The sequence below is a fragment of the Charadrius vociferus genome, unplaced genomic scaffold, assembly GCF_000708025.1.
Source record: "Charadrius vociferus isolate BGI_N301 unplaced genomic scaffold, ASM70802v2 scaffold758, whole genome shotgun sequence".
Classification (NCBI taxonomy): Eukaryota; Metazoa; Chordata; class Aves; order Charadriiformes; family Charadriidae; genus Charadrius; species Charadrius vociferus.
In genome coordinates this window covers 928,124-944,839 of record NW_009649934.1, presented here as the reverse complement: position 1 = coordinate 944,839, position 16,716 = coordinate 928,124, and the positions used below count along the sequence as shown (strand labels likewise).

At 52.9% G+C, this 16,716-nt stretch overlaps 1 protein-coding gene across 1 annotated transcript in view; it reads right to left on the bottom strand.

Moving 5' to 3' along the window:
- STAB1 (stabilin 1) overlaps nucleotides 1-16,716 on the bottom strand; it is a 57,048-nt gene that overhangs the window by 1,130 nt on the left and 39,202 nt on the right. Inside the window, exons 40-66 of the mRNA XM_009891283.1 lie at nucleotides 15,841-15,886; nucleotides 15,059-15,138; nucleotides 13,995-14,120; nucleotides 13,152-13,225; nucleotides 12,740-12,814; nucleotides 12,023-12,142; nucleotides 11,186-11,269; nucleotides 10,287-10,433; nucleotides 9,982-10,119; nucleotides 9,248-9,307; nucleotides 8,966-9,142; nucleotides 8,334-8,420; nucleotides 7,657-7,803; nucleotides 7,421-7,486; nucleotides 6,623-6,839; nucleotides 5,823-5,972; nucleotides 4,846-4,950; nucleotides 4,291-4,398; nucleotides 3,909-4,102; nucleotides 3,128-3,272; nucleotides 2,522-2,655; nucleotides 2,019-2,184; nucleotides 1,701-1,807; nucleotides 1,361-1,480; nucleotides 791-943; nucleotides 551-670; nucleotides 188-324 (exon numbers count right to left, since the gene is read on the bottom strand). Of these exons, the coding sequence (XP_009889585.1) occupies nucleotides 188-324; nucleotides 551-670; nucleotides 791-943; nucleotides 1,361-1,480; nucleotides 1,701-1,807; nucleotides 2,019-2,184; nucleotides 2,522-2,655; nucleotides 3,128-3,272; nucleotides 3,909-4,102; nucleotides 4,291-4,398; nucleotides 4,846-4,950; nucleotides 5,823-5,972; nucleotides 6,623-6,839; nucleotides 7,421-7,486; nucleotides 7,657-7,803; nucleotides 8,334-8,420; nucleotides 8,966-9,142; nucleotides 9,248-9,307; nucleotides 9,982-10,119; nucleotides 10,287-10,433; nucleotides 11,186-11,269; nucleotides 12,023-12,142; nucleotides 12,740-12,814; nucleotides 13,152-13,225; nucleotides 13,995-14,120; nucleotides 15,059-15,138; nucleotides 15,841-15,886 (3,283 nt within the window). The remainder of the gene's footprint in view (nucleotides 1-187; nucleotides 325-550; nucleotides 671-790; nucleotides 944-1,360; nucleotides 1,481-1,700; nucleotides 1,808-2,018; nucleotides 2,185-2,521; nucleotides 2,656-3,127; nucleotides 3,273-3,908; nucleotides 4,103-4,290; nucleotides 4,399-4,845; nucleotides 4,951-5,822; nucleotides 5,973-6,622; nucleotides 6,840-7,420; nucleotides 7,487-7,656; nucleotides 7,804-8,333; nucleotides 8,421-8,965; nucleotides 9,143-9,247; nucleotides 9,308-9,981; nucleotides 10,120-10,286; nucleotides 10,434-11,185; nucleotides 11,270-12,022; nucleotides 12,143-12,739; nucleotides 12,815-13,151; nucleotides 13,226-13,994; nucleotides 14,121-15,058; nucleotides 15,139-15,840; nucleotides 15,887-16,716) is intronic.

Genomic DNA, 16,716 nt, shown 5'->3' with positions numbered 1-16,716 from the left:
CGTACGAGACACCGCAGCCGCGAGTGCCGCTCCCACGCCTGGCTGCCCCCCGCCGCGGCCCCCACTGCCCCCCGGGGCACTCCACGGGGCACCCGCGCTCCCCCAGCCTCCACCCACCTGCCCTCGCCCCGGAGAGGCCTCTGCCTCCCCCCGACCCGCTCCGCCGCCCCCACGCACCTGAAAATACCCGAACTGCTCCTCCTGCCGCCGCCTCTTCACGCAGTAATAGGCGATGCCAGCACCGGCAGCCAGCACCAGCGCGAAGCACAGCGCTGACAACGTCCCTGTGGCCACGGAGCCCGATGCCTGGGCCACGCCGTTCACCTGCGTCGACAAAGAGCAGCCCGGTGACGGTGACGGCACTCCCCGGGCAGAGGAAGGGCAATGCCCCAGTGTGACAATGTGCTGCTCTGCCAAAATGAGCTGTGTCAGAAGAGCAGAGAGGAGGAGGCCAGTCCTTTGGATGACTCGGTCACCTCGTCCCCGTTTCCAGGCCTGACTCCAGCTGTTTCAGCACCTTCCTTCCCTGTTCGTGCCGTCGGACACTCACCTGACCAAGATGAACGATGGGTGGTGGAATCCTCAGTGGCTCTGCAATTGCGTGAATGATGCCGTTGAAAGCTATGATGTCCCACTCCACAATCATCGTGTCATTGATCCCCTTGGCGTCCTACAGCGCAGGACAGAGATGATGTCACCCGACCAGAAAGCCTCCCCGTTGTTCTCTGTCTCAAAAGAGATGTGGCAAACACTTGGGGTTTTTTTTGACTTCTGCTGAAGTTTAACCTACTGAGTGCTCTGTACTGTTGCCCTCTGGGAGGTCTGATACATGGAGGTCATATCCTGACTGGGATGGGATGATGGTGCCCGTTGTGAGGTTGAAGCTGAAGAGGACGACGTTGCTGGATGACACGTGGAGCTTCAGTTCTTCTCCTGTCAGTGTCTGAAAAAGCAACAGGAAGCAGGGATGAGAAACGGCTGAGCTGGCTCTCGCCCCTTCCCCTCCCGCTGTGTGCAGTCCCCACCTGGCCTAAGCCCAGACACTCGCCATGGCCCCAAGACAGCTCAATTCATGGGCAACATGGCACAAAACTACTGTGCAGAGAAGGGAGGATTGCCATCCTTAGAAATAGTCAAAGCTCAACTGTAGAAAGCTCTGAGCAACCTGACCTAAATGGCTCTTCTGAGGGGTTGGAGTTGGACTAGAGCCCTCCAGCCATCCCTCTGACCTAAATTCCTCCTCCTTCCCCAGACTCTATTTCACGACACCATCCTGCCAGCTTTGGCGGACTCCTGCTCTCCTCTGGCGCTCTCATAGTTCCATGCGCCCTCGAGCGGCCGCTCATCCCTGCTTACTTACTTCATTGTCTGCGAAGCCAGAGTTCAGAGGGACAAAGAGAGTTTTAGGAGCAGAGTCATCAGACAAATAGATGAAAAAATCCAGTCCTTCTTCTGTGTCATTGGCAAAATCGAGCAACATCTGGAAAAGATGGGAGATCCCCATCAGCATGCTGCAGGGAACTCAGGCCTGTTACATTCCTCAGCCCAGGAGACTATCCCCCAGCTCCAGAAAGAAAATGCCCCCATGTTTGTACTCTGCACCCCACACAGACCAAACTACCACTTCTCCCTGTTAAGGCCCTCCCTCCCCCTTGTTGCCAGCTGCTGGCGTACCAAAGAACCAGGAGAGCATCGCTTACGGAATAGAAGGTGGAGAAGCTAGCGTGGTCTGCGAGCACATCAGGGAGTTTGCCGCTGCACCAATACCCATCTCCCACGAACCCATCACGGCAGGTGCAAGTCAGATCTGCAAAGGAAAGCCAAGATGTGACTTGACCCGCCAACGGTGGCTACAGTGACCACCTCTCCCTTGACTTCTGGATACCCCTCAGCATGTTCCCTCCCAACACAGGCAAGGGGAGAGGGGGACGCTCTGAGGGCAGCTCTCTGCCTGCTGCCCCGACACACCTCTTGTGCTTGACAGGACCGTCCCCAGGAACTGTGCTCGCACCACTCACCCTTCTCCCGGTAGCAGAACGCATCCCAGGTCTCGCTCAGGTTGCTTCGGAGGCCGTAGTCCACAATGCCCACTCGGTTAGACCCACAGCTGGGGTTGGGGTAGGCCGTGGGGTATCCAGCTGTGCCATTGTCCAGCCAACCCACCAAGCACAGATGGAATCCCATCTAGCAGAGGAAAATGAATGATTAGGTTAAATATAATATCCTTGTCCCAGGTTTTCTACCCCAATGCACATTCCCACTGTGCAGCCTTATGCTGCTTTCCCCCAACACCTAACAGGTTGGACGCTGCCAGAGGTCTCATCCCAGTGTGACTGGCAAGACCCACCAGCCCTCCTGGTTTCATGGACGTAGACCAAGCAAACAGGGCCTGGCAGGTCACCCACCCACGCGTCAGGGGCTTGCTACCACTGGACCGGGCCCAGGGAGAAGCACTTCAATGTCCCCACCCCCCGAGGAGACGGAGCCAGCCCCTGCCCGACCTCTGCATCCCTGCCCTGACCTGCTGTGCTGCCGAGAGCTGCTGGAAAGTGGCCAAGGAAGCGCCTTCTGCGGCACAGGCCGCCTGAGCCTGCTCGTAAGTGAAGTCGTACTTTTTTCGGGGTGACTGCAGATGAAATACGCCCATAGTCTTATCTGCAAAATAGCGAGGACAGTGAGCATCAGTGCAGCAGAGAGCGAGCAGCCTCCCCGGGGCAGCGGCGTGGGTCCCCACAGACAGCACCGCCAACGGAGGGTCCCCAGTGCTGCACGGGAGGGTGGGATGTGGACGACGCTCAAGTGAGGGCGAAGGGGGATGCGGCACAGCTTCCTCTGAGCTTCTCGCCTTCCACAAGGGCGTCAGTGCTTACTGGCACTGTAATCCCACCAGAGGCCACCTCATGTGTCACACAGAAGCAGACAAGGATGGCTTGTCCTCCCTGTATGACGTGTAGGGGAAAAGGGGAATGTGACAACCAGACCAAGCCAGGGAGACAAGTCTCCGGCCCCTCAGCTCTCCCACCCTCCACCTCTCCCGAGAGGTGTCCCAGCCAGAAGGTGAAGGATGAGGGAGTGTGACCTCTCCACGGAACAGCAGCCCTGGCTCTGCGGCGCTGGGCACGCTCACCATGAAAGTGTAGGTCAGTGCAAATGGCCTCCCGGTGGCACTGTCCGTTGTCTTCCAGGCACCGGTCTGTGGGGGGCACGGCCTCTTCCAGGCACTGGATCCCATCACCGACGTAGCCCTGCTTGCACTCACAGCGCCGCTCGTTCTGCAGTACAAAGGAAGAATGGCATTTGTGCAAGTGCAAACACGCAGATGCCAGCTGGGGAACCTCGTATCCCTATGAAGATGGGGATGAGCCTTCCAAATGCCTCCACAGCCCACTGGGACTATGACAGAGATACAAAAAGCCACACAGCCTCTGTCCTGCCCTCACATCCAACGGAACATGAATGAAAAAATGTCACATATCACGTGCTGTTTGAAAGACAGCTGAGCTTTGGGGTACATGGCTCATGATTCTTGCACTACATCATGCTCCCAGTCCCATCTTCTGGCCTGCAGTGAGCAATTCTAGTTTCTCTGCAGAAATGCCCAGCATCATCCTCAAAGGACCATCCTGGAGCGCCCAAAACAGTCCAGAAATGCCACGACTGACACAGCTTATGCCCCTTAGTCAGAGGAATGGGGGAAAATGGCCTCAGCATAACTTCAGCAGGGCCCTCAATGGCCCCTGCCTGGCAGTAACAACCTACAGAATGAGCACAATAGCTGAGGGGTCCAGAGAGGAGGAGCAGGCCACTGTCACATCGCTGTCCTCCAGCAGCCTGAAGCATCCCACGGCAGCCACCTGCGCTGTGCTCCCAGGCACGCAAGTCTCCCCAGACCTCGGGGAGGTACTCACCGGCCCAGTGCTGATGCAGTTGGCGTGTTCGCTGCAGTCCCCATTCCTACCGTCCGCACACCTGTCTATGGGGTCGCAGACGTAGCCGTCGCCTCCGTACCCGGGCGCACAGGCACAGGAGACGTTCACGCCAACCTGCATACACTGTGCATGCCTGGCGCACCCCCCGTTGTCCTGGCTGCACATGTCGATCACTGCAGGGATAAAAGTGTTAGACCAACTAAAGCACCTTGCTAAGTGTCCTGGTGGTCTATCTGTCCGTCCTGCCAGTCGTCACACCAACAGGGCCATCAGGAGATGGTCACCTGTTGTCTTGCTGTGTTGCCCACTTTCCCCTTCGCTCACCACCCTGCCATCCCATCCCTTTGTGGCTCCCCCTGACCTGAGCACGTTCTCCCATCTCCTTCGTAGTGTAGGTTGCATTCGCAGAGGTTGCCGGAGCGGCAGACGGCCTGCGGGTGGCACGGTGGAGAGCAGGTGGGCGTCATGACTGAAACCAGAACACACACAGGTCAGAATGACCTCAGAGCTGCACCACAGACACAGCTGCCATGGTGGGCCTCTGCCCCAGGCCACCTGCCCCACACTCCCCCCTCTCTCCCCCTGTGCTTTTCTGCAGATGCCTTGCCCAAACCCAGAGGAATGTTACTTCATCAGAGACACCTCAGGCCTTCACTTCACCCTCAAGCTCTTCTTGGTGCACCTCTGAGCTCAGGGACTTGTTCACGATCAAGTGGAGCTTTCCTTCTCCTCCTCCCCACCCCAACCCTTGTGAAATTCAACAGCAGGGACCAGATCTTAGGATGAGCCCTGCAACTGAGAGCTTTTTTCTGGAGATATTTCTGACCGGCTGCTTGAACAATCCAGCTATTAGGAAAGTGGCCATATGGCACCAGGTTCCAGGGAATAGTAGGTGGTGGGGCTTGGCATCTGTCACCTAGTCTGATTTCGCAGCGGTCTCCAGTCCAGCCCTCGGCACAGAAGCAGAAGCCATCACCATGCAGTCCTCCGTTGCACACGCCGTTCTCGGTACAGTTACACTCTGTGAGGAATGGATAAAAATGCTGTCACAGCATCTGCCTTGGTGGCAGTGAAAGACCACGCTCGGGCCATGGGACAGCCACATGACAGAAAGGTGGCTTGTGTGTGCAGTGCCCGAAGGCAGGCACGGCAGTACGCACGCATCCCTTCCTGTCACTGCCAGCCCGTTCCCCTGCAACACGCACCCTTCACAGAGGAGGGGAAGACTCTGCACCCACAAACTCCCATCATTCCCCTCCCCTGGGCATTTCTAGAGGTGAGTTTTTCACTCCGAGTCCCTGCAACCATACAGCCATCAAAAATGTTCCTGGAGCCCTCATAAAGCCCAGCTTGGGACAGGTGAATGTCCCATTTCCTTCCCTTTGCCTCACAAACACACAGGTCCCTGCTGAGCATGTCCCAGAAGATGCTCTTTCTGTACAGAGTTCATCACAGCTTACGGATTTGGCCCCCAGCCCAAAATATGTCATAACGCTGTCTGCCAGACTGGGGCTCTCAGCTGCGTGTGACAAATGAGGAGGAGTCTTCGACCCCGGGGCTTCAGCACAGAAGTGAGGCCACCGGTAGCGTGGCTCCTGCCACGTGCCACCCAGCCTTCTCAAACTACAGCTGGAGTAGTTTGAGATGGCAAACTATGTTTGCCCAAATGGCTATCCTGCCGCGAGGCCACGTAGGGATGTCCCCGGCCCCAGAAGCCTGACCCGAGCGTTCGTGGGACCGACGCATACGTGGCAGCACTGATTCCTATGCTGTAAGCTGCAAAGAGGTGAGTCCAGCACCCACCACCCCCTCTTCAAGTAGCACCACGTGGCGCAGCCACCTCTCCCCAAACCCTCTGCATTGCTGCCGCCCCACAGGCAGAAGGAGTCTTACCTCGGCAGTCTGGCCCGTATCTGCCTGGCGCACACAGCTCGCAGCTGGTCCCGATGAAAGCCTGGCTGCAGTTGCATCTCCCTGAGCCACCGATTTTGTCGTCACAGGTGCCACGGTTACCGCACGGCGCCTCCAGCCCTCCTGGGCACGCTGCAAATAGGGTACCTTAGTGAGGCTGCTGTGACAAAGTGACCCTGTGCTGGAGCGGAGCCTGGTGCCATGTGAACTGCTGTTTATGGGGTGCTTGGGCCACCGAGCCTGCTCAGCAGTCCTGGGAGTGAGTGCTGCAGACATCCCAGGACAATAAACCTTAGAAATGGGGGCAAGAGGGACAAATTCGGCATAGCTTCCAGCCTGTAACGTGCTGAGTTTGTGCTGGACCACTCCATGCTAACCTGGCAGCAGATTCATCCGAGGAGGTGAAAACTGCCCATGCACAAAGCGTAGAGGGCAGATGCCAGGGAATGGTTGAGCATCGGCAACATCTAGGGCTGAGTGACATGTCTGACAGCGGCTGAGTGACAGCTCTGACAGCCACTCCCCGCAGCCCTGTGCCCAGGGCTCTCCATGGGGACACGGGTTTCTCCAAGGAAAGGGAATTCCCCATTACACCATCCACACGCACCCCCTAGGGGATCGTTCCCTGCACCCTCCATAGACTGCGGCTCCCTGCCTGGGGTTTTGCCCACCCTTCCCTGGGGAAGCACACTCATGGACACCAGACGTCTGTGCTGAACCAGAAACACCACCTTCCCACAAGAGAAAGGGCCGGGGAGGGAAAGGGTTGCACGGCTCCTTACCCCAACAGTCACGGCCATAGTGGTTCGCACAGCACTGAGGGACCCACTGGGTGGAAACGCAGCTCCTCTTGCAGCCTCGTCTGAGAGGCCCCCTGGAAGAGAAGTGTCTTCTGAAGGGGTCCCACGGGGAGGGCGGCCGCAACAGGGAGTTGCGGTGAAACAGAAAAGTGTTTCTCAACAGCTGGTTTCCGTAATAGTAGCAGCGCCTGGTTCCCCCCTGCGAGGAAACAGGCAAAACACAGAGTTTGCTACATTGGTCTTTGATGTCTCACCTTGACTCTTCTTGTGCTACTCATTCAGTTTTATGACAAGTAACAGAGACTTCCTAACATGTGATGGGACTGGTGACAGAGGAGCCACAGATGTACCTCAGGAACATGCCAGAAGCTTGGCAGAGAGAGGCAATGAGTGATGCAGTGAGAATGGGGTACAACCACTGCCCCCCAAGGCTGCTCACCATCTGATCCCTGGTCCATCTCCAGCAGCCAGGCCAAGCTCTTTTGCTATAAAGCACCTGGAGAAGCCCCCAGTGCTGCTGCAGAGAGCCCTGCAGCCACTGTCACCCACATAGGGATTGACTAAACAAAGATGGTTGGAGCCCCTGACCCTGTGTTGCTCAGCCCAGGTCCTGCCCGATGGGACAGCATGGCTTGGGGTAAGGCACGGGCAACGTGACTGAGCCAAGGGACCCGCCACATGCAGGTGTGCCTTCATTTTGCTGCTAAAACACGAGGGGTGTGGGGGTATTGCCATCAGCCCCGTAACAGGCCGCCTTAGTGACAAAACTGTGAGCTTTACCCGTTGAACGGAGCCCGGAGGGCAGGGTGGCTCGAAGCCACAGAGTCCGCAGCTCTCCGTAGATCCCTGTGGAGGAGAGAAAGAAACCCCAAAACAACTCAATATGCACTTCTGCCTCTCTCGGCTGCTCAGAGCTTTGCCGAGGAAGAGCAGCAAGCCCTCCCAACATCCCTCTTCCCAGGCATGGTGCTCAACAGATGGCACAGATCCTCACTGGCCTCATTGCAAGCGCTCACCTGCAGCTCAACAAAGACGAACTCATCACATCGAGATCCCAAATCCGGTGGCTCCAACAGTCTATCAATGCCATAAGCAATGCCCCCATTGAATTCCATGTGCCTCTGGATGATGGTGGCATCGCCATTCCCCACCAGAAGCTCCCCCTGTCAGAGGAAGAACGCAACTTGTGATGCTGGCACATCCTACATACTGGCCACACCACCCAAAATTTGACTTTTTTGGCTGCCATGACTTCTCAATCACCCCAAGAACTGTCCAAAATCTCTGTGCTCGTGTCCTTGACCACCCTTCCCGATTGCCACTTTTCATGGCCATCTCTCCTAAGAAATGGCCTCTGTCCATGCAACGTGTGCTCTGTTAAAAGTCATGGTACCATGCGGTTGACTTTGCAATCTGGTCATCGTGAAGTGCACGTGCAGGTACCACATGCCTCCAGCAGGTACCACATGCCTCCAGCAGGTACCACATGCCTCCACGCTTTCCTGCCAGCTAGCCACAGAGTCTCGAGCCTCCCTGCAGGCTCAGCTGTAGCCAGGGGAATGAGGTGTCTCAGCCTGCAAGCGCTCCAACTCTGTGTTCACCTCTGCTGGTGACCAACATGGAGCATTGGTTGCCCTGTGGCAAATGCCCACTTGCTCAGTGGAAAGCCAAGCCCAGCATCACCATCACTCACCACGTGGGTTTTGCTGCAGCTGAACGAGATGGTGGAGCCGTGCATGGTCCGTATGGATTCGACTTGGGGCACGTTACCAGCAACAATCTAAGAGGGAAAAAGAAGAATGTGAAGGGAGAGACAGGTAAAACTGGCAGTTCATACTTCTAACGAGATGCTGCTTGGTGAGGACGGGGCTCAGCAGCCACACTGAGAGGGGTGCGACGTGGTAGAATGTGAAGCCGGTGTGGGTGGAACAGTGTAAGTATGCTGGGTTAGCCCCAGATTCCTGAACAGTGAGAGGCCAGCGTGCGCAAGCAGACCCTGGTTTTGCTCAGCTGGACTTCCCTCCTTCATCACCCCTATAGACAAGAGCCTGTTTGTGAGCCTTGTGTTGACACTGGTGATGATGTGGCCTCCCCAAGAAGCTGATGACAGAGGGTTTCAGCTCAGCCACGCTGCACCAGAGGTTCACGATGAAGTGGTAGTTGCCTCAAATGCTCAAACAGCTTTGGGTCTTCTCAAGACAACTATTATGCTGCATGTTCTACAGCAGCAAAATATTTCGCAAGGTCACTCTGGCGTAACCACAGGCAGGCGGTGGCATCACATGTGGCCTCGGAAGGTATAAGCCTGTTTGTTGTCACATTTACCTTTGTGTCCCTGATCATGTGTGCTTTGAGGTAGGAGGCCAGCACGTCCCGATGCTCCCTGCGGTACAGCCACCTCTGCCTTTTCTCCGAGAGGGCGTTAAACGCAGCATCTGTGGGCCACAGCATGGTGAAGGGTCTATGCAGAGGGTCACTAACCAGTGGCAGCAGCTCCGCGTCCTGTCGGAGATAGGAGGGGACAGAAAGAAAAAGCCACAAGCCAAAACTGAATGTGCGCGTGCACGCACCACCTCCCCACAGAGCAGCAGGAGTCAGGCCACTCACCTGCAGGAGCTTGCTATAAATGGTGTACCCAAAGGCCTCTGCCACTTCTGTGATATTTTGCTGCAGAGGGAAGAAAGCAAAACACTGTCGCTAAGAGGTCCTCCTCCAGGACCTGGAGCAGCAACGCAGGGGAGAAACCAGATGGTTAACAACTACAATAGCTAAATGCTAGTTTATCTCTGTCATCGTCATGCTGATGGATTTGGCCTGGTGAGCGCTGGCACTCAGCAGCTGCCACTTTTCTGATTCATCCTGGGTAGACGCTGCTATGGCAGGAGCTGGGAAGAATTTCAGCCCTCTGTTGTGCTGTACAGATAATGTGTCATCTTTTGTAAAATGCAGGATCTATAAGCTCCTAGCACTTGTTTCAGGAGTACCAGAGAGACACTGGCAATCTCACGTTGCAATTTGCTCTGCACTGGAAAAGGAGTGTGACGGTTGGCATGGGACATGATCCCTCTGTCTGCATCCAGTACTGTTCCCTGATGATGAATCACAGCTCCTGTCCCAAATGTTGTTATGCCACAAATGCTGTCACCTTCACTAGCCAAATCTGTGTTCACAGACAACCCCTGCACCAGCTAGGAACAGGGATAGGAACAGGGAGGAAGAGCACCCTGCGTGGCCTTGGGCTGAGGGGTTATCAGGGACAGCACTATCAGAGCTGCTGGGAGAGAGATCCTCGCCCTGTCCTCACCACAGTCACCATGGCACAGTCACTGCTTCAGCCTTACCTGTGAGATCTTTGAGGAAATGTTTCGGTCCACCAGGTCACTCGGAATGAGGATCTTGTTGATGAAATGAATGACCCCGTTCGCACCGATGATGTCACTCACAACCAGTTTAGCTTCCTCATTGAGATAGATGCTATTCTGAGAGAGAAGGGATGTGCTGAGGTATTCGCACGCACGGCACCACTCTATAAGCTGTCTGCGGGCCCCAGGCAAGCCACTTGCCACAATCACAGCGGCCTTCAAATGACAGCAAAAGTGACATCCTGACAAGCGGGACAGGGAAGGGAACTGTGGCAGAGAACTACCTCTTTCACTGTGATCTTTATTTTGTGGCCAGATAAAGACGTAAGGGACTCCTGGGCTTCCAGGTCACTGGACAGCAACTTCTGGCAACCCACCATGTGGTAGCGAAGCAGGTCCCGGAGAAGACCTCTGCTCCTCCACTCCTCAAACTACAGACAGAAAACAAGAATGAGGTCACACTGAGAGCCCTTTGCCTTGCAGGGAGGGCCCAGACCTGATGAGGGAGACCTGGATTGCCCAAGCCCCCTTTGACACATCCCTGCAGGAAAGCCAGCCCCCCCCGAAATGTGGTGAATGCCCGAAACCATTTAAGAGCTTTGGGAAATTTCAACAGCATGCAGGTTCCTTGATGGGGGACAAATGACCACATTGGCCTTGAGGATGTCACGCCGGGGGTATGTGGTCACTGGGAATTGTTCCTTTACTGGGTGTATGGGGCACCCATGAGAAAAAGGTTGGGACTAGAAGGAGAAAAAGGTTGGGACTAGAAGGAAGGGACCAATAGAAGTGGAATGGCAGGGCCTGGGGCACAGAGAAAGAATAAGAGGTTTTCATTACAGATGCCTTGAAGCCTTGCTGTTCCCAGCCCCTAATAGCCACGGGCAACGGAAGTCACCACGCATCACTGATTTGGCACAGTACCTCTGAGGACCATGAGGCAGGGGCTCCAGTAAGGGTCTCCTTACAACAGCAGCCATGTCTACCCCTGCCCAGATTGTCTCTGCAGTGAGCCAGCATACAAACCTCTGCTCTTACACTGATGGAGAATGGGGGATACATTTAACCCTCTGCAGTGCAGCCCCTGTGCTTCAATTCACTGCTCAGACAGCCCCAGAGGAGACAGTGCCATGACTGGAGCTTGTCAAACACCTGACAGTGCTTGGGATAGGAGGACACTTACCGTTGTGGTGTTTCCTATGAAATCTGTCCGTGGGACAAAGACAGTGAAAGGTCCTGCCCCACTGAGCTCCTTGATGCTTTCCGCCTGTGGTAGAAGAGCATTGTGGGAAGGGAAACAGAAAATGGTTCCTGTTAGCAAGACCCTTTGCAGAAAACCCTAAGTGGGATTTACTACACAGAGACAAGGACAAAGATATTTGTCACCAACCAGTATCATCTTAAAGAACACGGATGCGTCTTCAATCCTTCCGAGCTCCTTAAACAAAGAGAAACAACTGGTATTAGCAAAGTCCATTCTGCTCAATCCTGGCCAGCCAGCATGGTGACTGCTCCTTCCACTCCAGGTCACTCTCCCACCCCAGTGAGACACCAGTTCTCCAGACACACCATAGTGATCTTTCCCTCCCTCCCTTGCCAGCACTGCAGGCACAGATGACGCGGAGGTTACAGAGCAGGCAGTGACCTCTGCCTGGACCATTCACATCGCAGATGCTGCAGGATGAAGCAGAGAGAGAGATGAAAGATGGGGGGAAAAAAATTACTCCCATTTGCTGATAACATTACTCTGGAGGTATGGCCAATGTTGCTGACAGAGCAACATCATGACTCCCTTTGGAGCGAAGTCCCTTTACTGTGATTGTCTCCCACAGCTGGCACACCAAATACACCTATGATTTATGGATAGCTTGCCTCGAAGCACCTGTCTCCACTCCCACACCACACACGTGTCAATATGACACTACAGATCTGCTCACCTGAAGCTTCCACTTGGAGGGGAGGGAGTGGTTTGGGGCAGGGCAGGGGGCCCAACACAAAAGATGCTGCGCATGCTTCTCACCTGATACACTTTGCCATGGCAGGTGAAGCCATCTCCAACACTGTGCCAAGAGCAGGAGCAGTTTCGAGTGCCAGGACCTGTGTATTTGCAGAGCCCAAAGGGACTACAGCCTCCATTGTTCTAGCAAGAAAAGCAAAAGGCTTCCATGGGGGGGATCAGCAACAATTTGAACTGCCACTTACATGCCGGAGCTGCTAACCACATCCAGCACAGCGGAAAGGAAACCATTCCTCCCATCTGTTTAGTGCCTTAGAATAAATCTCACCCGAATCCTCAAGGGCTTTTCAGCACCAAATCCTCCCATGAAACAAGATTTTCACACCTTACTTTGGAACCCAGAGTGATGACAAACCCCGTGATTCAGAGAGACATTTTGACATGTTAGCGACACCATGAGCACAGGTTACTCTTAAGCTTTCAAGCGTGTCCCACACAAAATGGATGCAGAGAAACAAGCCCACATGCCTCCAACGCTATGTCACTGTTTCCACACTGCTTCTCCCACAAGAGGGAGTTCCAGGTGGCCGACATACTCGAAGGTCATTGCGAGAGGCAATGGAAACCAAACACACCAGGAAATCCCTTTGGTATGCAAAAAGGCAAGACAGCCTGCTCTAAACAAGCAGGCTAACCCTATTCTTGCTGTTAACTGTTGGGAGAACTGAATGCTTCAAGGCTGTGGCCTTCACCTCCAGTAACAGTGACATGCAGACATACCTGTTCACACAAGTTGATGGGGTTGCACTGGCTCACGCCATCCCCACTGTAACCGGGAAGACAGTTGCAGGCAACCTGGAGGGAGAGCAAATGCTCAGTTTGAAACTTGGACCCAATAAAGAAATGGTTGAGCTGAATGGGAAGCATGTTGTATAGCAGCCATCGCTACATTCATGAATAACCATACTTGTGTCAACAACAAATATAACCCGAGACTGCCTCCAGCCTCTGGCCAACAGAAGGCACTGCTTTCAAGGAAATCTTTTCATGCCCTTCCCAGGCAACTTTTCTGCGTGGAAGGCAACAAGCACAAGGCAGCGCGCTGCCATGGAAAGGATTGTCTCTAAGAGAATTACACAGCTGTGACAACCTCCATAATAATGTTGCCCTGACATCCATCTTATGTACTCACCTTCCTTGGGCCTGTTTTAATGCACTCTGCATTGGTGTGGCAGCCCCCATTGCTTTCGAGACAGAGATCAATTTCTGCAGCAAAACAATAAGGCCACATTATTGCTGAGGGCTGCTCAAGGCAGCTGGGAATTGGTGACCCAAAGAAGTTTTGGGAAAGCAACAGGGAGGACCTTCCCAGCTTGGGAAACATTTTGGTGGAAAAGTGACTTGCAATAGCAAAAGAAGAGGGTACAACTGCAAGTTCTATTTCTGGCACATGTGTGTCTCTGAGTTGTGCTCACAGAAAATCCCATGCCTGCCTGGGTGTGCTTTAAAGGGTAGGAGAGGACTGGACTCTCCCACAGCTCCATCTTCGTCTTAGAGCACTACTGTGGGAGACTGCCCTCACCCTCTGTCTCTGGACATCCCCACGACATGCATCAGGGCGAGAAACCTCTCAGGGCTCTTTTGGTTTGAGACCAAAATACTGGCCTGAGGCCATCCAGCGAGGCATGTGCCAAGGGCAGCGTGGGCTCTCTGCCCACTTTCGGGTGGCACTGTGCTGGGACAGCGATGATCACTTCGCTAATCATGACTTGGGAGAACGTTGACCACATATCTACCGATATGTATGAACACATATACACATACGTGTGCATACACCTTGATAAAAACCTAAACCACAGTTGAATCAAGCTCAGCTAGCAATTATTGGCTTTGAAATAATCACTGCACAAACAGACAGAAGGAGAATCAAGTTATTCAACACATTAACCTGAAATTTTAAGTCTTTTAGCCTGAAATTCCCCTTTGCATGCATGATACTTTGCCGCTATCACCAAAACATGCACTAAACACTCACCCATGCAGAGCGTCCCGTCTCCAGCGTAGCCTTCCTTACAAACACAAGTTCTCTCTCCTGGGGACACTTTAGTACACACAGCGTATATGGAGCAGCCACCATGATCGATAATGCATGGATCTATTTCTGTGACCACAAACAAGAGAAGCAGAATCTGCTCAGAGCATCTAGTTAAGATGAACTGTGCCAGAATGATCATCCATCTCAACAAAAAGCACAAAATCTTATTCAAATCCCTTTGTTCCTCAGTGAAACTGTAGGTCCTTTAAAAGGCATGGGGCCTCATCCAGATCTGAGAGAGGCCAGTCCAAAAGTCATGCTGAGCTTAAGTAATCCCCACATTTGCCTAAGAAGTTTTTCTGTCACAGCGTTTGCTCCCTGAGGACTAATGGTTAGAAGAGAAAAAAAAATATTGTCCTTCACAACTTTAAAGAGATTTTTTGCTTTTTTTCCCCTTGCTCATTTTCAAACAAGGGCAATACTGAAAAGAAACTGTGATGTCTACCAGTGTTTTGATTTGACTGTTACAATTTTATCACTCAGTGTTTATTTCATGTCTGTCTGGTTTTGACATAGACCAGGTTTGTATGCTCTAGAGCTGTATCCTGAAATCCTACCTCATTTTGGCACAACTGCTGCACTACTTCTATCCAATTTCAGCATGGCCAAAAATAGAAGGAGCACAAGATTCTAGCGAATAGAAGCATCCATATTCCAGGGATTCATGGCCAAAATTTTTGTATCTTTGCCACTGCTGCTGTGATACCAGAACTAAAACAACCCATTCATGTGCATCTGTCTCCAGAAGCAGTAAGAACTGCCTTTTTCTCTCTCTCTCACAGGCTCTAGCAACATCAAGAGCATCCCGTGTAAACCTCTGGACTGGAAAACCTCTCTGCCAAAGCATGGCAGAGTTCATGGTGGACGGCTACGTGGAAAAGGATTGGAAAGATCTTTTCCCTGGCAACATCATGCCATTTATTTCAGAAACAAACCCCTCGTCTCTGCGTAGCCTCAACAGATGTTTGCAAGCCTTGAATCTTGCCCACACTTGCTGGACATACCTGTGCAATGGGTCCCATTCCCTGTGTATCCAGCAGAGCAGGAGCATGTAGGTGGGGAATCTGCAGAACTATTGAGGCAGCTGAAATGAGAAAGGGATGAACAATCGCTGATGACACCGCCTGATTTTTTCGGCCTGTGGGAAACACCATACAAGCCTGGCATGTGGAAGTTAGAGACCACAATGACCACAGGAGGAACATGCCTGAAGTTGCTGTGTATTTCTTTACAGTACCAAATAGTCAAGCCACGCTTGCAGGGGAGCTGGCATCCAGGCACAGGCTTCACGCCTCGCACAGTGCACCTTCACCATGCCCGTATGCTTCTGCATGGTACAATGGAGATGGCTGGATCCCGGTACTCCAAAGTAGGAGACCAGATAATGGATGGAGAAGGCAGCAAGAGGGAGTCATTACAGCCCATCAGCCTATTTAATTCCTTGGTGGGGGCAGATGAGGCAGAAAGGGCTTGTAAACGTCTGTTTGATTTGCTCCATGAATAAGACCAGAATTTGTGTACCTTGGGAGTCTCTGCTTTCTCCCATCCACATGTGCAGAAGGAACTTGGAAAGAATTTATACTCAGACAAAGTCCTTGGGGAAAGTGGATGGCGGCTTAGCACCAAAGAGAGTTCCGAGCATGGAACCCACATTTATGCACCTTTAATGAGCAGGCACCTCCTCCCAGCCCTCTGCAAAGCCCTAAACACAGAATCACCTCTACGTAAAACACATCCAAACACATATGGCTTTCTCAGAATGACCCAGCCCCTTATCTGTACTTACTTGGCCATTTGATGGCAAGTGTTGTTGCATAAGTCAATCTCGATTCCTGCAAAAGAAAACACAAATGTGACTTGGCATTTTCAATTTAGCACTTACTGGGGCTGTTTCTGCCATCTAGAGTAAAGGACCCTACAAACAGCGTCACGGCCATGCTTGTGGTGCCCTGAATGATGATGATACAACCAGCAGTTATGCTACCTGTCATGTCCTATGCAGCAGCAGAAAAACCTCATGGGATTTATGTTTTGGCACTTTGCAATTGAGTGAATTCAATGTTCTCTGTCTGAGCTAACAGTTCGATTTGGACCTGCATGGCCTCCACATTGCTAGGAATGAAACCAGGACTGAAACCTCGTTAATTCAGACATAAAAGGCCATTTGGCTTTGCCCCATTTGAAGCAAAAAGATGAACTTGTTTCATGCTTTACATTTACACTATATAAGACAGCTCCACTCAATTTCCATTTCAAAATGCCCCCAAAACATTTGACTTCAGTACAAAATCAGTCTTTGTGTGCAAACCTTTAAAATCCCAAAGTATTTAGGAGCTCAGGTTACTCCCCACCCCAATGGTAATCACAATCCCAAATCCCAGGAACAACCACCTTCAACCCATTACTTTGACACAAAATGACAGACTCATTGAGAAGTGCAGACCATGGCCTGAGCTCACCTAAATCAATCTGTGAGCAGAAAAAGCAACTCAGTAGACACACTGGGGCCCTTTGGAGGCTTCAAGTCAAGCCCTGCCGCCTTCTTAGGCAAGTAACATCATCCCAATCTGGCTGGGAGCTACTATCTCTCTCCCAGGGTAAGGGGCTCTTCTTGAGGTGCCTCCAATCTCAGTGGGGACAGAAGCAGGTGACATGCTTTTCC